Source organism: Paroedura picta, chromosome 10, assembly GCF_049243985.1.
Source record: "Paroedura picta isolate Pp20150507F chromosome 10, Ppicta_v3.0, whole genome shotgun sequence".
In the NCBI taxonomy this organism is placed as follows: domain Eukaryota; kingdom Metazoa; phylum Chordata; class Lepidosauria; order Squamata; family Gekkonidae; genus Paroedura; species Paroedura picta.
Genome location: NC_135378.1, coordinates 50,154,342 through 50,180,121, shown reverse-complemented (window position 1 = coordinate 50,180,121; position 25,780 = coordinate 50,154,342). Strand labels below are relative to the sequence as shown.

Here is a 25,780-nt window from a genome sequence, read left to right as displayed (position 1 = left end):
CCAAATTTTTGCCAAATATCTTTGTGGTGTCTGAGTCTTCATCCTGGTCCAGATATTGTCACCTTGTAATGGAATCTTGCTTTAAAAAGTGTATCGCCCATTCTAAAACAGAAAAAATATAGAAGTATTTTTATTGTCCTCACCATGGTGTTATAGTTAAGAGTGGCAGACTGTAATCTGGAGAACTGGGTTTGATTCCTCCTCCTCCACATGCTTGCTGAGTGACCTTGAGCCAGTCATAGTTTTTTCAGAACTCTTGCCCCACCTATCTCACAAGGTGTCTGTTGGGAGAGGCAGGGAAAGCAAATGTAAACTGCTTTAAAACTCTTCAAGGCAGAGGAAAGCAGGCTATAAAAACCAACTACTACTCATCCTCAGTAAAAAGGAAAAAAAATCCTGATTTTTTCCAGCCTTTATATCTTGTCATCTTATTCCAAACTATACAAAAACAGGACCTTATTTTAAGGATACAACTGATAGGCAACTCCATTTTTTGGAATAGCTTAAAAAGTATGGATCAGTGTGACAAACTCCTCTGTGCCCAGAAGAGGCAGCATTTATAAAATAGGTGTTGACAGTTTGGCTTGTGGGTCTGGGAATATGGTTCTCCTTTTGGGTAAAAGAAGTCTTTGATTCGGTTCCCAAACAAGGCCATGTTTGGGGGGTGGGGAAGAGAACCATTATAGACAAAAGAAGGGTTCATCTTATAGTTTTTCTTACAGTAAAATCAACTGTAGGTAAATAAACAACAAATCCCATAGAGTATAAATACATGAAAATCTTTATCCTGTTCTAGCTATGCCATCCATGGGGATAAATGTTCTCACAGTGTCCCCCCCCCCTTAAGATGCTCAGGATTAAATCACAATTGCTGCTGGCTTGTGCAAATATAGGTGTAGTTGAGAAACTGATGCATAATACTTAATTGTTCTTTCATAGTAAAATATGAATTAACTACTCTGTTCCTGCTCATTTAATTCTGCTGAAACTGCATTTGCTCATCTGGCATTTGTCTGACTTGCTACTCTCTTGGAAGCTGAAAATATATAGCTAATTTATATAATTCCTGCTGCAGATGGAAAGTGCAAAGTGGTTTCAGGCATTATGAACAATTGTTCGGCTCTACAGTGACTGTGAGAGAATCATAAACAAGTACAACATTGGCTGTGAGCCAATGTGGCATGAGTAGAGTGTTGGACAGTGGTTAGGGCAACCAGATCCAAATTTACACTATGCTGTGAGGCTTCCTAGATGACCTTGGACAGTGATTCCTTCTCAGCCTGACCCTTATTAACGAGATAAAATGAGGAAAGGAAGAGGCATGTAGAGAAAGGTTGTAATGATGATTGGCAGGTGAGGCCCTGTATGATGCACACAGTATAATGTTTTATTGTCCAAAGAGCTGTTGTGGGAGTAATTCAATCTTTTATGCAGCCCAGCTGCCATCACTATGATTGTGTTAGTTCTCTCGAACATTATGTGTAATGCTAAACCAGACCATTGTCCAGTACTTGGAATAACAGGTGTCAGCCTGGAATCAGTATTGGAAAATATTAAATATTCAGTAATACATAACTAATTTCGTAGCTTGACCACATCACTTTTCTTAAACTACCTTAAATGTTAAAGATAATACAGTAAAAGAGTTCACACCTTGAGTCTGAGTGAGCAAGGTGCACTATAAATGAAGTTAATATAAATAGATATATAAAACTGACTTATTTATTTATATTTGCATTTATATACCGCAGCTTACCAAAGTTTCACGGCAGTTTACAGTGAAGCGATAAAATATAATGCCCCTAAAAACTCTTAAAAAAACATTAACATTTAAAATGTTCAGATGGTGAAATAATCCCAATTCTGATTGCCCCGCCCCCTGTCCAGCATTCAGTCAAATGAGCTCACTCATCAGGAGCAAGGGCAGCTAACTGTTTGTAAGGGATCCTCTGCTGGAACCATTGAGGCATCCATCCTGGCCTCAACCGTATGCCTGGTGGAAGAGCTCTGTCCTACAGACCCTGAAGAAAGCTGACAACTCCGACAGGGCCCGTAGCTCTTCCAGGAGCTCACTCCACCAGGTTTGGGCCAGGGTCAGAAAAGTCCTGGCCCTGGTTGAGGCCAGGCAAATGTCTTGAGGACCTGGGACAGCCAGTAAGTTCATATCTGCATAGCGGAGAGCCCTGCAGGATTATAGGCAGATAAGTGGTCCTGCAGATAGGTAGGGCCCAGGCTGCATATAGCCTTAAAAGTTAAAACCAATACCTTAAACGTGATCTGGAAAAAGACTGATAGCCAATGAAGATGATGCAACACTGTCTGGCCCTCCCAGATGGTCCAGTGAGGACCCTCGTCGCATTTTGTACCAGCTGTAATTTCCAGGTCAAAGACAAGGGTAGGCCACCATACAGCGAGTTACAGTAGTCTAATCTGGAAGTGACCATTTCATGGATCACTGTGGCTAGGTGTTCTGAAGAAAGGTAGGGCGCTAAGTAGCCGCACTTGGCATAGATGGAAAAACATAGTCTGGGCTACTTTTGTGATCTGAGCCTCCATGGAAAGGGAGGCATCAAAGATCACTCCCAGGTTCCTGGCGGAAGGTGCAGGTGTTATTTGTACCCCGCCAAGACATGGGAGGCGTGCTTCCTGGTACTGCTTTCTTCTACCTAGCCACAGGACTTCCATCTTGGATGTATTGAGTTTCAGACGGCTCTGCCTGAACCATCCAGCCACTGTTTTCAAACAGCTGGCAAATCTATCGGGGAGGGGGGAGTCCGGCCATCAGTCCATGAGGAGATAGAGCTGGGTGTCATCCACATACTGATGACAGCCCAGCACATAACTCCGAGCCAACTGGGCTAGAGGGCACATATAGATGTTGAACAACATGTATGCAAACTGCATGTTTGTGGCGCAGAGTGGTAAGGCAGCAGACATGCAGTCTGAAAGCTCTGCCCATGAGGCTGGGAGTTTAATCCCAGCAGCCGGCTCAAGGTGGACTCAGCCTTCCATCCTTCCGAGGTCAGTAAAATGAGTACCCAGCTTGCTGGGGGGGTAAATGGTAATGACCGGGGAAGGCACTGGCAAAGTCTATTGAGTCTGCCATGAAAACGCTAGAGGGCATCACTCCAAGGCTCTGACATGACCCGGTGCTTGCCCAGGGTATACCTTTACCTTTTTAGATCACAGTTTTCAGCCTCTTCGTGTTTCTGCCAATAAGCAGGAAGAATAGCAAAAGCTTTATTAGTGAAATACCTTTCTCAGATTATAGCTGCACAGATCAAAAACATCAGATTGCCTTGTGCTTACATGCATAGAAAATGGTCATGTTATAATAATGCAAAAGTATTTTGTTCAGATTCAGCAACTCTGTTGGGACAGAATTGTATGAAAATCAGTTTAGGCAAATGGTTGCCACACGAGGGCACTCAAACACTAATTTGTATAATTCCATAGTGTAATTTGAGCTTTTTGCATTCTTGAGAATGTGCTCTTTTCTTAATGTCTCATGGCAATACTTTAAGATTTCTTTAATGTGTTGTGGTGTTTAGATTAAATGCTTTTATAAAGACCCGTGGAGATATTCTTCTGAACTAAATATATGACAAATTTATGGGTATAAACATAAAACAAGTGCAGCCTTGCAAGTTAGCTACTTGTCAAATAATTCCTTCTGGGTGAGCAACTTTCCAGACTTGCTGTTTCAAGCCACTCTGTAACTGGTTATTTTATTTTATTTTGGTCTTTATCTGCAAGACTAGACAAACATCTAGCTTTCATATAGTGTGCATCAGCTCAAGCATGTCTCTCCTGTGAACTTATTCCACTATTGGACAAGAAAGTTTAGACCACTTTTTCTGATTCTGCAAGAAAAACAGGAGCGAACTAGATTTGCCTTGGTAGTATAGTCAGCAATTTCTAATTTGCAGTCCTTTCCGTGTCCTGAAAGTGAACTTCCTTCTCTATAAGAGGGAAGGCGAATGCAATTGTTGTTTCCAGGATGTAGTGACTTGCTGGACTCTCAAATAGATAGCTGTTGCATTTCGTGTGTTACTCTATATTCAGAGCAAAAAAGGGTAACAGTTACATTTTGTACAAGTAAGAAATATCCAAGTTAAAACATGGGGCTATATAAGAATAAGAAAGTAAACTATAATCACTAACTTTCTTTTCATAAAGAAGTGTTGCACATTCATGTGACCTGATTTAGGACAGAGGAAATGGCTGATTTCAGTGATCATGTTTTATGACACATTTTAGACCATAGTCATATGTTTTAATATGCATTTTAATACATCCAGGGTCAGCTTGGTAACTGGGTTCTTAACACTGTTCTTAGTATTTGTCATTGCATACCGCAATGATACTCAGCACTGTGAGAACCATATGTGGCACTTCTGAGCACTGTTCTCCAATATGGCACCCATACCATTTTCAGAAAAGTAAGCAAGACTCAGTGATTCTTGGGGTTGAAAGGTAGTTGCCATCTTCAAATAGCTGCTGCTAGAAGGAGTGGCAGATGGGTAGACTGTGAGCTTCCCTGGGATTAAGGTCTCATATCAAATATAGAAGTAAAGATCCTATCATCTCTCGCAACCCCTCCCCCTTCTCTGCAGTCTCAGATCTCTTATCCTAGCCCTTAGCTCCTAGCCCTTAGAGCGAGCTGGTCACAGATAAAATAGCCAGTCAGTGGCATACTCGTGGCTATATCTGAGGATTCTGAGTGCCCTTTACTTTCATCTTGGCCTTCTTGTTGTGTCTTCAGCAAAAGGCAGAGCAAGCTGCTGCAGCTGTTGGCCAGATCTGAATGAGCAGGTTCTGCAGAAAAAAGTCGGGTGCTTTGCTCATCTTTCTCCTGCAATGTCTTCAGAAGACTTAGCCAGGCAGTAGTGCAGTGAGCTTCAAATGCCTTCTGAACCATCACACATTTGCAAGGGCTTAAGTCTTCAGTCCTCTGCATGCTTACCAGGGAATAAGTCCCAGTTAACAAAGTGGGGCTTAGGTTTAAGCAAATCTGCACAGAATTACATGTATCTTCATGGTCCGTATATTGGGAAGTTGTGAATTTGATGGCTTCTGAAATTATCCAGCCCTGCTATCTTGAATGGTGATGACAGAACAGAAAAGTACTTTAGAGACTAGGATAATTTCAGCATTAATATGGGCCCAATATAGAATTATTTTTAAAACAAGCACAGCTGTTCCGTGATGATTAAATCAAAGTCATGGAGATACAGATATTCTGTGTGTGAGGCTGAGTAGGCATGCAGCTGAATGGGGCGGGCCGCTAGCCATGATCATACCAATAAAAACTTGCAAGCAGAAAACGTGTAGATTTCTAAGAGAATTTCTAACCTCCCAGTCATCTACAGTTCTAAATTTTATCTTGAAGGGAACTTTTTAACATAATGAGGCATTTATCTTTTTAACATGCAGCCTAATAAAAAGTACTGAAAAACTTGAAAACTTGACACACTTTTTTGTTTCGTAAGTCTGACTTGAAAATATTTTCCCTTACTCCAGATATACAAGGGCTGACTAAGGTTCTGCAATTTTAGGGAGAGGCAACCCTACATGCTGAGATAATCCTGTAATTTTAAAAGTTATATAATATTAATATATGTGTTTTTGGTGTGGCGCACAGAGTATACAGACATGTGGCTCTTTCATTTGGTGATAATTATAAATGTGTTTCTATTTCAGCCACAGAGTGAGTACCACTGGTATACAAAAAAAAATCCTCTCAGTAAACTAAGTTGATATTCAAGACTGTAAAACAAGTGGCAGAAGATGATGTGCTCTTTGAGAATTTTTGGTCCTGGAAATGGCCTGTCATCTGCCAAAATAAATGTAACTGCATTGGCGTTTGGCCATGTTAATACTGTCAGAAGCATTTTGTACTTCATGATTAACAGAAGTTACTGTGCAACTCAGTAATTACTTTGGATTTGTGTAACATTGTAGGGAGTTTAACTGTAATCTAAGACAAAGAATATATACCTGGATTTTTAGAAGATGTAATCACCAAACAAATGATTGCTCATACTCTTCATTATATTGTGATCATTTCAGCGTACAATTTTTCCAAAGTATGTTGAGGAATTTAGTGTTTTTAAATATCTGTTTTTACTGCAGGACTGTTCAATGGCTCAAGAATCTCCAAAAAATTCAGCTGCAGAGATTCCAGTGACTAGTAATGGAGAACTTGAAGATACACATGAGCACAATTTTAACCGGGTATGAATATGTCATTGGCTCTACCCATGTACTTGCCAGATAATATAATAAGATTAATGCTGAAAAGTATATTGCCCAACTTATTTAACCATCTGCCATTTAGAAAAAGTGTTACCCTAGAGAGTAATATGAATTTTATCCTTTAAAATGAAAACACAGAAATGTAAGCAAAAATAATTTCATAAGTGGTAGAAGACATGTCGAGAGAAAATGCTTGTATATTAAATTGAACTGAGACTGTTATTCCCATCAATTTCATTTTGGTGGATTTCCCTGCTGAATTAAAATGTGAGATTATTGGTGGTAAGGCAGGCTAAAACCCTAGCTGAATATATTTCACAGACAAATGTGAGGAAATCAGTGCTTGCTGAAACCTGAGAACCTGTTTGACTGCTATATGATTAATATTCTTCCTTTAGTTATTATGTGAGAACTTACCTCCCATTTTTAAATATTAGAGTTCAAAGGAATACAAAATAATGTTATATCCATTTTGGTATGGGACTTTCCTGCCTTCCCTGCCCTCCATATCCACTATTCCCCTCAAAATAATGCCTTGCGGGATAAATGAAGCCCGAGGAACAACACTAGTCAGGGGATGGTAAATTGGCCTACAGCTGCTCATTCTGCTCAGATAATGGTTTCAGGTAGGGTACTTCATTAGCCAATACCCTGTCACCTATTTATATCTCCTTTTCTGCTGTGATCACTTTGAGCTTTTCTTGAAAACATATTCCAGTGTATGTATACAGTATCCACTAAAAGTTCTTGTGGTCCCACTTTAGGGACAAATTAATTTCTACATAGTTACCAGGTACATTGGGAATAGGCATAAGAAGTTAGCTAGGTGCTCTGAACCACTTGCTCTTAAAAACAAACTTGCTGTGAAAAAGGACAGTGTCCAAGCATAACTATTAAATTTTGTTTTAGCAACTAGAGCAAGAAGATTAAGAAGTTAACATACAAACTTGTATGCTTCGCAGCTGTCTCAATTAACTGTACATCTAACTTTTAACATGTCCCCATCTGCGGATACTTAAGTCTGGAAATTGGAACCATAGACAGATAAGATTTGCTGAAAGTTTGCTGAAAAATCTGAAATCTTAAAAATACATTGATGGAGCTAAAGGCTCCCCCCAAAAAACAGCATGTGTAATTTGAATGGTTGCCCATAGTGGCCGTTGCTTGGCACCCATAGCAGTAACCCTAGCCTCTCAGCTTTGATTTTCTTGTCAGTACAAGGGTTTTTTTTTCAGGACTGGTTGGGCTTTTGAGGAAAAACACATGGAGTCAAGAATTGCAGCAACCAGGAGACTTGCTGCCATCTGATTTCTGTGACTTAACCAGGCCTGGTTGCTTGCTATTGTTCAACTGCAGACACCCCATAAAAGCCAATGTAATATATTGCAGTTGTTAGAATTTCAGTCTGTTGTCTGGGATATCCAGTTTTGAATCTCTTTGTCCATGGAACCGCACTGGATGATCTGGAGTCAGTTACATATTCTCAGCTTAAACTACCTCGCAGTGTTGTTATGAGGTTAAATGGAGGTGAGAAGAATGATATAAGCTGCTCTGGATTTCCACTGTGGAGAAAGCCTGGGTATAAATGAAGCAAATAAATATAGGAAGGAAGGAGGAGTTGGTTTTTATATGCCACTTTTCTCTACCCTAAGGAGTCTCGAAGCGGCTTACAATCACCTTCCCTTTCCTCTCCTCACAACAGACAACCTATGAGGGAGGTGCGACTGAGAGTGCCCTGATATTTACTGCTCGGTCAGAATAGCTTTATCAGTGCTGTGGTGAGCCTAAGATCACCCAGATGGTTGCATGGGGGGGGGGGAGTGTGGAATCAAACTCGGCTACACGCAAGTTCAGTCATCTTCTTGCTTCATGTGTCTGTGACTAGGCTGTGTTCAATCATGCACCACAATGCATGCCCAGCTCTCTAAGCCTATGCATGTGGCATAAATGAATTTTGGCATCCAAGTTTGTTCTGAGTGATAGGCAAATTGTGTGCAGTTGGACTTGACAGATTTTATTCAATTTTGATTGAACCAATGTTATTTTTTTTTAAAAATCATCTGTAGCCATATATTTTCCAAGCGTTCCTTTCCTGAGCAACTAAACTTTAGAATGCTGTGAATACTTTCATGTTTCAGCAGTGGAAAATACTTCTACATTCCAAAGAAAGCAGAGAAAAACAATGGTGCAGAGGGGGGAAATGTAATATTGCACAAAGGTGCCTATAGATTTTACATGCTGCTTTATCAGGAGATCTGTAGATCAATGCTGGAATCATTCTGAGAGAAGGTTGTGTTACAGATCCCCCAATGAACCTGCATGCAAAATGCATAGGCATCCTTGTGTGACACACAGTAAAATATTTTCCTCCTGTACCAACATTTTCCTTCTCTGCTTTGACTTCGTATTGACCCTTTCTTATCTACATTCTAGACAGCCCTTGAGAAAACTTAGGGGAAATGTGCACATTTTCTTTGAAACTGTCACATGCAAAATGAAAATGTAGGTAGACATTTGGCATGCATTTGTGCCTGTTACGGTCATTAACATTGTGATTTTGAAACCAAAGCTGGCAGCCTTTCTCAGTAATAGCTGAATCTGTTGATTAGAGATTAAAGTCATAATCCCTGGTAATTGTTCATTGCTACAAAACTTTGACATTTAGTGAAAAACAAGAAAATGTGTTCCGGAACTTGGGTGAGGTAAAGGGATGGAAGAATGAATCTGTGGAGAAAAGGTGTGCTGAGGTCCCAGAAAGAGCCATGCATCCCTCCTGGGGATTGATAGCAGAGACAAAAACAGCTCCAGCCTTCTTTCTCAAGCAACACATGGACTAAGCCTTTCCCTCTGATATCCTCTTACTCATCACCTTGCTTCCTTCCGGTGTATCCAAGGTTCCATGAGAAAAACACAAATTAAAACTGTGGCTCAGTTTAATATCGTGCTAAAGTTTGGTTTATGGTAATGATATTTTAGATTCCAAACTCTTTGTACTAGGTTAGTGGTCAAACTGAACTATACCAGTATTTACTCTTAAAAATATCCAGTGCATAAGCAAAGAGATATGGACAAGAGAGTGGCCGGGGAGCACCTTGTTGCAATGTTACTGAAACTAAGCAGGTGTGAATATAAGTTCCTTGGATGGTAGACCACTGAGAAAACCCATGAAAAGCAGTTATGGCTCACTGGTAGAAGATCTACTTTGCATGGCCATGATCCCAGGCAGAATGCTCACCATCTCCAGTTAAAAGGACAGGTAAGAAGGTCTAAAGAAAGATCTGTACCCTGGAGTGCCAATACTCACCTTGATAGATGAGTGCTCTGACTCAGTGTAAGGCTACTTAAGGTACAGGGAAATTCTAATTTCAGTCTGTGAAAAAAATTATAGGTGCTTATTAAAGATAGGAACTTAGAAGAAGAGTTGGTTCATATATGCCACTTTTCTCTACCCAAAGGAGACTCAAAGCGGCTTACAGTCTTTCCTCTCCCCACAACAGATACCCTGTGAGGCGAGTGAGGCTGAGAGAGCCCTGATGTCACTGCTCAGTCAGAGCAGCTTTATCAGTGCTGTGGCAAGCCCATCCAGCTTGGTTGCATGTGGGGGAGCGTGGAATCAAACCCAGCTCACCAGTGCTCCTAACCACTATACCAAGCTGGCTCTCTAAAAACAGGTACCTGTTCTTTCAGGCTGTTAATAAAAAGTCCAAGTGCTAAATGTCTATAGTCTATAACCCATGTAAATTCCCTCCTGATATCCAGTCTTTCCACCTGTGTATTCTGTTACCTCTGGCCACCTGTGGCTTTTATTCAGTATATTGTACCGTTGCTTAGTGTAGATGAGGTGATGGGGTCCAAACTAAGTAGGCTTAAACAAGTTAGTTAGGGCCCATTTTGGCTCAGGTTCTGCAAAGCTTGCCCATTGCTGGTTGTGTTTCCAAAGGTGTTTCCAATGTTTCTGACGTTTTTATCCTTGTTACATTTCCCCAGCTTTTTGAGACCTTGCAAAAAAATACTGATTAGGAGCTATTATTTCAAAGCTCTTAGCATGTGAATCGTTATGCTACATGTTATATAGCACTATGAAATAAAGGAGATTGTTCAGCCTTGAAAACCTTTACTAGTGAGATCAAAAACAGCATAAGACTGTGTGTGCTTGGATACAATTCAGTTTACTCCATATTTTATGAGAATTGAGATCTATATATTTTGGGGGGCTTCATTTTTTGTGTAACTACCAGTCTTTACAAATATTCTATACAAAATTATTTATTGAGTAATGTCAGTATGTTTTGGAAATTCTTAAATATTTTGAATCCATTTTAGGATTTAAACTATCTGCCTTGCCTTAATAAAATATTTTTGTTGGAATAGTTTGGTAGTGTAATATAACTGTGACCATTGAAGAAGCCCTCAGGGTCTAAATGTGCTTGGTCCTTTGATGTAGCACGTGTAACCATTAATGTTGTTCTTTGGCACTGGACATGCAGTATCTTCTTGATTGCTGCATACGTGGAATTTGTTTTTAATGGTATCTTCATATGTAGTTTTTCCCCCTAATTATGTGCATTAAATAATAAACTGTTCCTGGCTCTTACGGTAAATTGCCACTAGCTTGAAGGTGGTGGTTGCAGCAGTTAATTTTCACTGATTCCCTTCCCACTACAGACTTCCATTTTGTCTCTTACGCTGCTCCTGAGAGGCCTTTCCCTCCCTGGAGAATCATTATTGAAAGCAATAATTGTTGCAGCAAGAGTGAGTCCCTTAGGACCACTCAAGTAGAGCTCCTTGCTGGTCAGAAAATAAGATTTTTATCTTGAATGAATTTAGTTGGAATTAAGGTGTAGTTGACTGGGTTGGAAACGGTTCGGATAGTGTTTCAAAAGATGCATCTTAAAGCCTCCCCAAATAAAACAAAGACATCAGAATGACTGACAATGTGGCTGTTTCTTATCTTGAATATAAGCAGTTCAGAGAGCAAGTTGTGGTTTCACAATATATTTGAAGGTGGTGAAGAAAAAACTTACTAGCAGGAAAAAAATAAATTAGAATACATTATTGACAAACAACATAAGAGCTGATTTTGATTCTTGACCCAATCAGAATACATTCTGGAAGGCGATCTGTAGAATGATACATGTCTCTATCATCAAAGCTCCATGTCGGTTAAGCAGGACTTGTATCCCATCTGACAAAATATTGGCATATAACATATAGCTGACAAACACAAGTGAAATCTGAAATGCCAGTTTAAAAAAATGTGTTGTGTTAAATCATCATAATAGTATGTTATGACACCATAAACCAAATAGCAACCTGTAGACTACATTGTTCAAAATGTTTTAAAGTGCTCTGTAAAGCATAAATGGTTTCTGGGACTGGGATTTTTACATGGATTTCCCTTTTTATTCCAATATTTCTAAGGACCTGAAGCGCTCTATATCAGCTGGACTTGGTCTGTCTGAAACCCAGATTACATCTCATGGCTTTGACAGTACCAAAGAAGGGGTCATTGAAGCTGGACCTTTTCAAGGTATAAGTAACAAAATAATGTTGGGAGATGGTAGCCTGAAAAAGGAATTGTGCAATATTTGGGAGTGTGAATATTCAAGGTATACACATTTGTGTGGAATACACTTACAGATATATAAAGAAACAGAATTTCCTCAACCATTTTATATAGGTTGAGAGAGGATGGGGAAGTTAGTTGCCAGGAAGGGCTAACTAGAGTCAAGATGTATAGGTAACTGCGATTATAGCTGAGATTAGATTAAGGCAGTTGGTAAATTCTGTGAATGGCAGTAAATTAGCATACAAATATAAGAGTTAAACAGATGTAGGAACAACATTTGAATTTAATGGCACTTCCAAGATAAGAAAAATAATTTCTGGGTATATGCTAAAACTTAGTTCGATTTATGTAATGGTTGAGGAAATTTTATTTTATTATATCTGAAGAAGGGTGCTTGCATGTGAAAGTTTATATGTTAAATAATATGTTGTTCATCATAAAGATGCCAGTCAACCTTGTTCTGCTACTTCAGACCAACACAACTACCCACCTGAATCTTAATATTTTCTTTATTTATTTTTATATTCCAATAACAAAGTCAGCCAGATCTTTGAATATTTAAATCCAGTGATTGGAGCTATGAATAAGCAAGACACCGCTTTCTACAAACCTGAAAAGGGGCTCAGGCTTACAGAAAAATGTGAAATCTTAAAAAAAAAATTGGCTGGTTTAAAAAATGCATAAGTGATAAATTACTTTAAGCAATTGACTTCTTCAGTGGCTGTTGGTAGATAATCGCAGTGTTCCAAGACTGGGTTTTAGTGAGTAAAAGATGAGGAGGGGGCAGGACCCTTTCCAGGCCTATTCCCCCCACCAGAGGTTCCCAGAAAAATTCCCCAAATCCTTGAGAGTCTTCCTTGCAGACCTTTTGATCCTCACTTGGTTGGAGGGGTGGGATGAACATATTTAGGATTTGACTTACGACCACTTTCTCTTCATAAATTATCCTGGGGTTCCACCAAATGTTTGGGGGCAGTAGTCCATTCTGATTTCTGTACTTGGATACACTTGGCAATTAGGAGAATAATAATTCATAAGTTCTGTCCCCTTAAATGTCGGTAATAATTATAAACATATTTTGTACTTAAACATTACTAATTTCTTTTCATTTGTGGTACTACTGGAAATGCACAATACTGGAAACTGATACTTCCCCCCCCCCAATTGGCATCAAAGATATGATGATATTAATCCATAAAATGCTGTCCCATCCTGGCCTATCACTGTCAAGGCTTAGTTACGACAGTGTTGTTTTTTACCCAGTGATATTCCTTTTTCCTTTGGAGTTAAACATGAAATTTGGCAGAATACACCTCTGCCTGAGGAACTGTATGCTGTTGCTTCTCCTCACAGTTAGCCCATTGAGCTCTTCTAAACGCTGTTCCTAAATGACTCAAATAAGCAGCATGGGTGGGTGAAGTAGGAATATGCACTGACAGTGATGGGGTAGAGAAGAAAGCCCACTCTCCCACACTGTTATTGTTCACAAACACCAAAGCCTCCCATTTCCCAAAAGTCATCTTGAACAGAAGTCATATCATGTATGACTTGCTCCTGTTCACTTTAAACTGAAGGGATATACATGCTTTGAATGTAGTTTGTATAATTCAAATGATCCTATGGCTACTGCTATTATTGCACTGTGAATGTTGGAAGATGTCCTTACTAAGTCATTTTCTTCCTCTCTCACTTGATGTATATACCTAAAATTGTCAACAAAAATATTTGCATAGGTTTTTTAAGAATGTTTGCTGTCAGGTATTTCTAAACCTGATGAGAGTACTCTTTCGTATTCAGAGAAATTTTATCCAGTATTAGCCTTTTTACATAAGAAATGTTGGTTCAGTACAGATGGATTTTCATGGTATATGTCCCATTTTCAGGTTCCTCAGCACCACCCATGTCACCTGTTATATCTCCTAGCAGTGCAGCAGCTAGCAGACTGGCTGGACAAGGGAGTGATTTAATTGTTCCCAAAGGTATTTTGGGGTCTGAGCATATAACCCCCTTGCTGATACAATACTAACTCCCAACTACAGTGATGATTTATGATTACTTCTGCTGCTTTTACTAAGAATAACTCCTGCTTTTTTTTTGCTCTGTCCCTTGGTAAATCAACCAGAAGTCTTTTTCTTTCCCCATACTATTTTCTTCCTTTTCAAAGCAATAACCAACATCAGAAATGCACACTTGAAGAATGACAACCATATGTCTAAATCACGCAATTAACCTTGCAACTATAAGCCTTTTTGCTATCAGTAAATAGAACTCTGTGCTCTATTGTAACATTTTATTGTCTGCCCAGTTTAAGCTATTTCATGGGTAATTTGACTTTGACCAAATTATTTTACTCTTGGTGACTTGACTTTTGTAAAAATGGAGTATTTACTTGGCTACAGCTAGGAGTGTTGTGCAGGTTTCATGAAGCTGCAAGTATATCCTGTTGGCCAGCAGTAGAAAGAGAGCTCTGAAGCCTCTATATTTTACAGATTTTTAAAGTCAAATGTGACTGGAATACTAAACATATTGTTGTGACTTATGAAAAGTATTACAATAAAGTAATTGTGTTACCAGTTCCATGTAAATACGTCCTATTTTACAGCACTTCAGAATCTTCACATATGTGGTCTGCTGGATGTGGGTCTCATTACAAATCAGATTGGTTGCTTTTTTTCTGCCTTTACTTTTAAAAGAGTGTTGCCAGTTGCTGCTTAGATTATACTCAAGACATGTTCCTACTAGGTTATTACATTGTACTTGGCAAACAGGTTGTATTTTTTTAGACCTGCAGGTCGCTATGTGTCTCAGCATGCTCTATCCTGTTTATTAAAATAACATCATCATTGGAGACCATTCAGCCCTGGCAGCTCATCTCTGAGCTAGCAAGGTGTTTAAAGTTTGTATGTGTATTATATGTGATGGAACACATATTGTGATTTACTACAATACATTTTTAAAAAAATCTATTTTAATTTTGTATCATTTGAATTCAAATAAGTATGGCTATCATGACCTTTCTAAATCACTGAAGTTTTGCTTGCAAGTCTCCTATGAACTTCTTATGCCTGGAGCTAGATTCTACTGTTGTTTCTCTGCTTGAATCTCATGGCAGAGATTGATTTCTGCACTTGGGAGGCACTAAACTGAGAACACTGTATGAATTTGTGTAATGGTGCACTGGAATGAATGATACAGATTTGAAAGTTTGTGCACAGATGTAACTTTTAACTTGAAGAAATCTAAATATGGTTGTTCCTTCCCTCTGCATTGCAGTGTTGTGCAGCAGCCACTAGTGGCACAGAAGTAGAATATTTCTTCAGAACTGCTTCACACAGGTTTCCTAGAACATCAAAACATCTGAAGGGGCAGTGCATCACATGGTAGACTCATACAGGGACACTGGGGTCAATTTCAGGTCCCCAGCATGTGTCCCTTTGTGTTTCGATATCATCACATCATACATTATGTACTTATCACAATGCCTGCACCATCTGCTGAATGAAATTTGAAGCTGCCCTTGTAAATGATGGTGCTTAGAGACATACGGGTGGGGCTGGAAAGAGTACAAATACTTTGTGAGAGTATATGAGTGGCAATCCAGTACACTCTGTAGGTTTTTAACTTTTAGGTGGAGCTTTCATAGTCCTTAACTGTACATTCACTTTGAGAAAATGCAACTTTGCTTTCTGATGGGACTCCTTTATAAATAAGAAGACAGAATGACTTTCTGTGTCAGTCTTTGCTCTGAAGTCCTCTAAAATTCACTGTGACTTGCTTCCAATTAAGCTTTAGTAAGTTTGTAGCCCCAGTGCAAGAAATGAATGAAATTTGGTGATGAAGTTAGAAGGTATATAGTGCTGCAGATTGTCTTCATGCTTGGGAAGATCCTACTTCTCCAGTATGCTGGGACAAATATCTCAATTGCATATGGTAAAAAAATGAAGTATCTGGCTAATTCTGTAATGTGTTGGGTCTACTTTGTTTTCAAGTAGTTTAAGAGCTCTGGGTTACTAGCAATAACAGATATCAACACAAATGTCCAAGCAAACTTGTTTTTTCAAGGTTAATTTATTATAATACAAAAGCCCAGGTTAGTGAGCTGTTCTTTTCAGAAAGCTGCAGAAAATATTTTGCTTTGTAGCCTTTACTTTAAATATTTCACCATGGCAATCATATCGACACTTGTCTGAATTGTTATCTGTGACTTCTAAAACAGGCAATCTACAAATTCAGCAAAAAAGTGGACCAATTGTTCTAGCAGATGAGGTGAAGAATCCAGCCATGGAAAAATTGGAGCTTGTGAGAAGGTGGAGCCTAAACACTTACAAGGTTTGTATTAATTTACAAACAATTCATTGTATTCAATTCAACATCCTGATCCTTTTGCTTCACATGTAAAAGATTTTGGCAGTTTATCAGAAAGAGAACTGACATATTTTGTTTTGTTTTTATTTTAATCTTCTGGTACACTGACTTTTTGGAGGATAAAGGAAGGTTATGAAAGAGTAGCATATAAGGAACATAATTTGTTTTTAAAAGTTTGTCAGAGTTTTGAGTGTCAACTTGTCTTGAGTTAAAATGAGGCAGTAGTCATTCAAAACAATCATCATTATCATATGGTATAAAAGCTGATTTAGAATGAATTGCATCACCAATAACATTTCTGTCTTTAAGAAGTTCACAATAAGATCTTAACTTTCTTTGCTACATCTTGCGGTTTTGCGTTTGTGGATTCCATATTGTAAAGTGGAAGACATTTCATTTTTCAATGGTGATGTTTTGTGATCTGGGTGGAGACCTTCTTATGCCACCTTTCAACAGGTTCCTCAGTAAAGTGAATTGCCACTCCTTTAATCTGTAAAATTGTTATGTCAAGACTCCCAGTCATCAGTGCTGCTCATACTATCTCAGCTACATCACTCTCTCTAATAGAGAACTCAGTGATCCATTACCTGTCAGTAGTGCTATCAAAAAAATAAGGTTATATACATGGGGAAGGTTGCTCAGTTGTGGAGAAATGCTGTGATTTGTAAATTTTTAGAAGCCTCCAAGTATTTCCAATGAGGGCTGAGTAATGCTTATTAGTTATTACCTATCAGGAATCATAAAACATTGTGAACAGGAGCTGGGGGTAGGGGCCGGGGTGGGTACACTTTTGCAACCAATCAGCAACACTAGCGAAAAAGTTCTGTGCATTACCATTGTTGCGGTCTCTGCAAAGTCCCGCCCCCTAGCTCTCTCCTCTGATCTTCCGGTGAAGCGATCGCCATTTTTTTTTCTCCGAGCGAGCTAGCCTTCGTTTACCCAGCGAGGCTTCCCTGGCTGCAGAGCTGTTTTAAGTCACTAAGCACGAAACAACACACAGCCCCGTTTGCTGGTTTATTTTCCCTTTATTTTTTACTGTATTTTCGGCCGAAAATCGCACCCATGCCGGAGGGGGAGGGTTATTTGTTTTTTCACTCGGGGGGGAGCGTGGCAATGATGAAATGGCAGCTCAAACACCACCTGCTACCTAGATGGGTCTCTCCGTTGCAACGAATCAACGCAGATTCGTTGCAACGTTTTTTTTTTAACTTCCTTAAAGGGAAAGGAGCTTTTTGGGATCATTATAACGGCCGCAGAGTGGTAAGGCAGCCGTCTGAAAGCTTTGCCCATGAGGCTGGGAGTTCAATCCCAGCAGTCGGCTCAAGGTTGACTCAGCCTTCCATCCTTCCGAGGTCGGTAAAATGAGTACCCAGCTTGCTGGGGGGTAAAACGGTAATGACTGGGGAAGGCACTGGCAAACCACCCCGTATTGAGTCTGCCATGAAAACGCTAGAGGGCGTCACCCCAAGGGTCAAACATGACTCGGTGCTTGCACAGGGGATACCTTTACCTTTTATAACGGCCGCCCATTGGCTGCTTGACGACAAGGGGCGGGACAAACTCTGCAATATTGCTTCCTGGCTAGCGATTTTTGCAGAGACTGGAAACCTGTGGGAAATGATAGAAACGCAACTGGATTCCACTACAAAGCCAGATATGCATAACGACGAATTCCACTATTTAAAATGGCGTTTTTTCGTCCCGCAACCAATTTGCCACATAGATCCTGGTGCGGAATGGCCCGATGAGTTGAAGGTATGCAAAATTGTCAAAGTCAAGTCAGCTCCAGGCAAGCTAACATAATGGTCATGGGACCTATTTGTATATCCCTGTCCATAGCTGATAGTGTAAAATAACTTCTGAAGAGGGCATGCCTAAGAATATATTATTTTCATGGTTTTTGTGCAGTCTCATATTAGAACTTCACAGACCAGCTGCAGTGGTGAAAGTCCCAAGGCTTTCCAACAGATTCTGTAGTGCAAGGAGTGTTTCCCTGCCCTTTGATGCTAGCCAGCTCTTTCCTGTCAAAACTGGCACATGAACAGGGGAGGAGAGCAACCCTTCTCTCAGTCTTTCCTTCCACACTGTGTCATCTTCACTTTCTTTAATTGTATGAAAGAGCTTCAATTCCTCCTTGGACCCTCATTCTCTTTATTTCAGTGATGGAATTTGAGATTTATTCTCAGGATAGCTTTATTTAAAAACTGTACAAAGTGTTGACCCTTTAGATGGCTCAGGCCAACAACCACTGTATATGTCTCCTCTATCTTGGAGGAATGCATAATGTAAGGACTTTTGCTCTTTGTAAGAAATTTACACTCCAGGTTCACAATAAGAGCCCGTCCAGTTAAAGGTAGCACATGAGGGGGAAAGTTATACTGGAGATCCATGTTTCCAGTTTTAGGAGTAGATGAAGAATGCATAATTTACCTAACACAGATAAGGCTAGCCCCTCTGAAGATGAAAAAAGTAAAGTCTCTCCAAGGGTCAAAGTGGCTATTGACATTAACTATTGAAAGGCCAAAGTGGGCTGCAAATTTAAGCAAATAAGAACCTGCAAAATGTATTATCTGGTCCTTTATATAGCTATCATCCAGCAGTAGGGGTAATTAATGGTATCCAAAGAGTTAACCAGTGCCTCATTCAATGGACCTAGCTGACCATTTAGATTATCTGTCAGAAGACTGGAACTTATAGGTACAGTGTCACTAAATATTCTAAGTAAGTCCAGAAAGCAAGATTTTTTTTAATTGGGAGGGCTGAGGACGATATGTGTTTTCTGAACACCCTGGAATGCAAGCAGGTATGGCATGGTAATTTCCATGTACTTAAGTGAGCTATCACTTGTGATGATATACAACAGGATCATTGCATAGTATGTGATTGAAGAGGTGTGGGAATGAGGACAGTTAAGCCTTAATTGCTCTCTTTATCCTATCCCACTTCTCCAGAGTTTGTTTGAAATAAGTATTACATTTATTAAATAAGTCCTCCCTCCCCACAAAAAGAAGAAATGAGTTTACATTCTTTTTGTCCTGCTGCCTGGCTTATTCCTCAGATGCTGGTAAACTTAACTGAGTTCTACAGGCTTTTGATTTAGGCGTACTCAGAAGAACAAATACTGCTGAAATCATCTGGTCTCCTGTTTTCAGGATGACTTGAAATCTTTTTAATGAGTTCTTTGTTTCTTGAATGTCTATATAGCAGCAGTAACCCAAAATGACATTTTTAGCCTTTAGCCAGAAAAATATGCATGTTATTCTTTGCAGACAAAACCAGTTTAAATTTTATTAACTTGTTCCCATTGGCCTTCCACAGGTTGAGTTGCACAAATAGCACAATGTTGCAAAGCCTCTATTTAAAATTCTAAATTTTGATATCTGGTCCGGTGCATTTTAAAATGTTAGTTAACTTTTAAGCTCTGTTACTTTAAATTTAGCCATGATCCTATGAGGTTCTTAGGGATAAGATTCCAAGCTTACATTTTAGTAACATATACAGTCCATTTGTTACAATTTCATTTTGGATGCACTCCCTGCCAAGTGGGGACTTGCAACTGATGGCCTGTGGGCACAGTCTGGTTATATTATTTACCTGGTTAAATTATGGTTATACTGATAGGATGAGAGTGGTGATGGGGTCATAATATAAACTCAGTTTAAGGCAGTGGCAGGAATCAGAGCAGCATCAGCTCCTGGCTACCTCTCCCCTGCTAATGAATGTGTTTTACTGTTGTTAGGTAGTTGGACGTAGATTAGTTGCCAGCCAGAGATACAGAAATTGATCCTGTCTTCAGTTATGTCCTTTCAGTTTATTGAGCAGTATGTATTGATTTGCGACAGACTCATGTAGATGGCACTGCCTGATCTTTTGACACAGCCTAAATGATTACTTGTATACAGAACTTATTGACTTGTACTGCTAATGATATTTTTCTCCTTAGCAATTTTACACTGAAAACACCTAACCATGCTAAATTTCTTTCTGTAGTCTTATGCTGGAATAGTCTTGGATTTCAGTTAACGTCTTTGGTTACAGTTGTTTTATACCAAACAGGATATGAGAATGCAGTGCTTGGCAGTGTATCCTGAGTGTAGGAAAATACATGCTTTCATGTCTTCCTTGTTACTTTATCTTTGACTTTGGGGAAAACAGCCAATATTTACCTGTAGAATTCATCTTGTGAAATAATGACCCTTGCTGTGTAATTATCTTCTACCTTAGTGGGCCTTTTTCTTTATATTACCTGAAGTATAATGTCTGCTCCAGATTCTTTGCTTGAATACTTACATGCCAAGTATACTTTTTCTCTAAAATGCATTGAGCATGCCATCCTACCATCTTCAGTCTCTTGCTGGAGAATATCTGTTATTACCTTTTTCTGCATCCTTGTAAAACTGTTTATAGGTTTTCTTAATTGCCTGTTGGGGTTTTGTATCAAAGCTTTTTTTTCATTTTTAGAAGTCCTCTAAACACAGTTTTCTACTCAGTTGTCAAATAGATAAATTAGAACCTTAATAATGAGTCCTAAAGTGATATCTTCTTAAATAAAGGGGGATGGCTGCAAAGAGCTTTACACAGCAAAATATTAAGGTTTGAATTGAACCCTGCTTATCTTCCACTGGGAACCAAATGCCACATTCTTTCCTTATTCTGTCAAGGATATCATGCAGATAGAACCTCTTAGTTGGCTGGGTGGATAAGTTGCAGTAAAAGGGAGGAAGTTGGAATTGGATGCATAAGTTTTTGTTTGATTTTAAACTCAGGTTTTTTTTTTCAAAATTTTCAGTGCACTCGTCAGATAATCTCTGAAAAACTGGGCCGAGGTTCACGAACAGTAGATCTGGAATTGGAAGCCCAAATAGAAATCCTGAGGGATAACAAAAAGAAATATGAAAACATCCTGAAACTGGCACAGACCTTGTCCACGCAGCTTTTCCAGATGGTGCATACCCAGAAACAACTTGGTGATGCATTTGCAGACCTGAGTTTGAAATCATTAGAACTCCATGTAAGATTTTAATTGCATTGGCAGTAGCCAGTTTACAGAAATGCAAGCTGTGTTCATATTCCTAAAGCTGTTACATTCCGTTTTCAGTAAGGTTGGCTAATAACTGATGGTTTCTATGAAATGAAGAAAACATGCATAGAATGAATTGTTGCCTTGCATAAACTAATTCATAGTTACTATCTGCCAATTCATTTGGTTTTATAAAAAGCTAGTAGAAGGTATGGGGTATATGTTCAGAGACGTCACTCTCCAACATATGTAGCAGCCACATATACTGGCTTTGATGTGTAATGAATAGTGGAGAATATTTTTTTTTAATCACTGATACGTCTTTGCTCTCTTTAACAGGAAGAGTTTGGATATAATGCTGATACTCAGAAACTTCTTGCTAAAAATGGTGAAACTCTTCTTGGAGCAATAAACTTTTTCATTGCCAGTGTGAGCACTTTGGTGAATAAAACTATTGAGGATACATTAATGACTGTAAAACAGTATGAAAGTGCCAGGTAACAGTTTATGCAATATTATCTATAGTTGTTAAGAATATGGTTTTGAGACACAAATCCTTTTGTTGAACATGATGCTGTATTTGCACTATATTAAACATGTTGGATTGGTTCTTACCAGCTTTTTTGTGAGTGGAAAAGAGGCCTGTTTTGACCCCTGAAAGGGCTATACTACATACAGATGCTGTAGTCTCAAAAATGTCTTTGGAAGCTTGTAAAAGACCCATGTGTGCAGCTATATTTTCCCCCTTATTACAGTTCCTTTTCTGCAGTTCAGTTTAAGAGTAACATGTATTGTTGATAGTGAGAATGGCTGTGAGGAACTCTTACAAGGAAATTCTGGCTGTGCAGTAATTCCCTTAGTTGCATGTAAATGATTTCTACAGACAGTGGTCATTAACTTTTTACTTTCCACTTTACATTCAAGTGGATAACTGTGTTGATCTGAAGTACCACAACAAAATTTTGACTCAAAAACTTTGAATTGGACCCAATTAAACTGTAAGCTTTTGTTTTGAAAGTTGAATTGGAACAGAAAGTTTTGTTTTTGATGTTTATACAAGAATATTGTAATTAAAATCAGCGGCATATAATAAATTGCCCCCTACATTAGAGAAAATGGGATAATCTATATCTGACTTTAGAGTTTATGCACGGAGAAGTATTTCAGAATAAGGAATAAGGAACAAGTAATGCAGCTGGCAAAATGATAATGAAAAAATAGTAAAAGAATGGTGATAATTTAACAGCAACACCACTGGGGTTTTGAATAATGTGGGATTCTTTACTGCTATAAAGAATGGGCACAGTTCATAAGTGCTGGGATGAGGTTTAGAAATGTATACTTTGGTTTTAAAAGCTAAAGAGCATGATATGTACAGACTTCAAGAGTGTAGAATAAAGAAATGATTGTGCATGTTCTATAACAAGCAGTATCATCCATGAACACTGTTGTTATGACTTGTAACATGAGTTTATCTAGTTCCCACAATCGATCCCAGTCAGCAGGACAGGAAAGGGAGGATAATGTGAAGGTGGGATTGCCTTAGCTTCCTCTTTCATACCTTGCTTTATCTTTTGCTTCAAGCAATTGTAAGAGCTGCCACTCTTAAAATATGAGAGGGCCTCTCTCCATAGTTGCATATTATTCAGTGGAATCAGTAAATTTCAAAAACTCAGGGTATATTTCTTCTGAAGATGTCTACTGCATGTATGACTAAAGGGTTATTTTGAAAGGTTATTTGCACTGGGTAAACTGTAATCTGTCCTGAGTTCAATAGCACATGCATTAGAATATGCATGTTTATGGGCTTAGAATGGTTTACATGTGTTTATTGTGTACACAAACTCGTATTGCATGGCTAAGCTGGAGTTGCTTTCAAATTGCAAATCATGCAGAATGGAATACAAGATTTCAGCAGAAATAGGACTGTCTATTGAAATAGATACACCAACTGGTTTTAAAGAAATGTGACTTTCTGGCTCTACAAATCACACAGGTCATGTTAACTTTTTCTTCTCAGGATCGAATATGATGCTTATCGCACAGATCTAGAAGAACTGAATCTTGGCCCACGTGATGCAAATACTTTGCCAAAAATTGAACAGTCGCAACAGCAATTTCAGATGCATAAAGAAAAATATGATAAAATGCGTAATGATGTATCCGTTAAATTGAAGTTTTTGGAGGAAAACAAGGTAATACTTAATTGCTTGTTCAAGTTAAACTTGCGGTAAAATACCTACCAAAATACTATCTAATCTTAAGATCTATTAAGTTCTTTTTCCTATTTAATTTTGATAGGTCACGGATAAAATGGATTTGAATGTGTATGTTAAAGCTTTTTAAAAAACATTCTGCTTTCTAATTTTACTTCGTTGGCATTATATCTCGGGGAAAAGTCAGAAATTTAAAAAATTGAATACACTTTTTAAAATACAACAATATACTGAAAATGCAGTCATGTCCTCTCTACAATCATACCCTCTACAATGCAACACAGTCTTGCTCACTTGTTGAAAGGGCAGAAGGGAAGAAGCAGTCCAGACTTCCTTTAGAAGGCTGTTTCAGAGGACAGAGGACAGTAAGAATGTACACAGACTGAAACCACTTGCACTTGGCAAAAGATGGGATATTTCAAAGAAATATACTGTATTAGCTGACTAAGATGGTGAAAGTGAATGTCTTTCAATGTCTGAAAAGAATATACGTGACAGAATTTAGGGTAATGATCCACAGTTGGCAAGGTGAAAGGGAAAAAGACAGCCAAACACTGTAGCAAGTGAATTTTAGCTGCTTAGCAAACTTTTAAACACCTGCCCTGGATGATCAGGAATTTTCCTTACCCCTTCACTACAGAAAGTGTTAAACTAGTTGACAGACGTGTCAGTCAGTATTGGTAGTACTGACTCCCTTAACTCTAAAATAGCAGTTGCGTTTGGTAGAATAAGAAACTACCCTCTGAATGGCAAATCCCGCCACTTCTATTCTTTTTCCACTAATAATTTGTTAGAGCTCTTTCAAGTCCAAATCAGACATTTCTGAGGTATAGTTTAATTTAGAACCAAAGTGAACTTTCCATTGCTTGGCACTGAATGCCATGCATGCAACGTATTTATTTATTTTATTTCTTAGATTGTTTAGAGTGATTAACTAGTGTATGATGGTCATTATCATTACTCCAGTAGAAAGTACTGGCATCATTTAATATGACAGATAAATATATTCTTTATATATTGGTTATATATGTGAAAGAAAAGATATTACTGTTCACTTTGGTTAAAATTGCATGGTTGATAAAAAATCAGAATTAAAAAAAATAAACTATATAACAGGATGCTGCTCTACTTTTCTACCCACTAGGGAGGGGAGTTGCCTGTAGGGCTGGATAAAGAAGGAAAGGGAGAATATAGAAAAGAGAGAGGGTGCAAACAAAGCCTCTGACCCACCTAGTCTTGTATGTACTAGCTTGGGACTTCCAACACTTTCCTAGCCTCCAAATGACCAAGAGCCAACTGGGAAAGAAACAGGGAAGAACAAGTTGTCGAGGAGAAGCCCTTCATCATTAACTTGGGAAGGTGGTCTTTGCTTGCTGCTTCCAAGTTAGTGAGTTTCTACAGGCTGGACATGCTTTTAGCAGTGGATCCTAAAACAACAAGGGGATCAAGTTAACCTTGTTTTGGATAGAGTGGGCGTTATTAGCAGGTCATTCATTTCCTTCTTGCCAAAACAAGGAATTCAGTTCGAAGTACTAAAACAGAATAGTAATACAGTTCAAAGTACTAAAACAGAATAGGACTTTCCTCCCACTGTCACTACAGGTCACTGAAGACATTAAAAGTCTGTTCCTGTGGATTCAAGGCAGCATCACAAATAATGTGGAGATAAAATGGAGTTCTGCAGTTGGAGGGGGTAATTGGCAAAATCATCCAGAAACAGAAATGCCATTCCTTTGTTAATGTCATTATACCTTTGGATCCAGTTGAAGGTTTTGGACCGGCTTTTGTTAACTCCTGATATGGGGATGTAACAGCTACTGGATCCCTGCATAAATTCCATAGGAAAATGCAAAGAGATGTCATGTGGTGAGAAGGAGAGATGGCAGAAGCTCTTCCCTTACTCTTCCTGCTCTACCCCTTCCATGGCCAATGAATTATGAAGCTACCTTTTTGTTTCTGTTTTTTGCCTTCAAATCAATGGTGTGTCGATTCCATCTATTGGAACTCATGCAGTTTGAAAGTCCATATTTTATGCATCTGCAGGAAAAGAAGAGTCCAATATTGCTACTCATGTAATAAATATCACAGTTAACCTTTTTCAATTGGTAGAGGTTTTACTTTGTGTGGAATCCATGGCCATAGCCATAAGATGTAATGGGTTGGGGTGGGCTAGGAGAAATGCCCCTCAGTTTAAGGTAAGGAATTTCATTTCTGACTTCTTCTCTGATACAAGACTTCTAATTTCTTTATATTTTCCTCCTCCAGTTCTTTTACAAAAACTCTATTAACAATTTGAGTGTTCCTGTTCCTTCAGTTGCTTTCCCTTAAATACTGACACTATTACCTCATTTG

At 38.8% G+C, this 25,780-nt stretch overlaps 1 protein-coding gene across 5 annotated transcripts in view; it reads left to right on the top strand.

Annotated features, from left to right (window-relative positions):
- The window catches only part of ARFIP1 (ARF interacting protein 1), a 43,955-nt gene that overhangs the window by 7,855 nt on the left and 10,320 nt on the right, over window positions 1-25,780 (top strand). For 4 of the 5 annotated variants that reach the window (XR_013224736.1, XM_077300078.1, XM_077300080.1 and 1 more), the window contains 7 exons: window positions 6,136-6,237; window positions 11,680-11,788; window positions 13,711-13,806; window positions 16,044-16,156; window positions 20,982-21,203; window positions 21,552-21,709; window positions 23,233-23,407. Coding sequence is in view for 4 of the 5 variants with exons in the window: in XM_077300078.1 (XP_077156193.1) it covers window positions 6,136-6,237; window positions 11,680-11,788; window positions 13,711-13,806; window positions 16,044-16,156; window positions 20,982-21,203; window positions 21,552-21,709; window positions 23,233-23,407 (975 nt within the window). In the remaining variant the exon portion in view is untranslated. The remainder of the gene's footprint in view (window positions 1-6,135; window positions 6,238-11,679; window positions 11,789-13,710; window positions 13,807-16,043; window positions 16,157-20,981; window positions 21,204-21,551; window positions 21,710-23,232; window positions 23,408-25,780) is intronic. The other variant, XM_077300081.1, reaches the window with a different exon arrangement.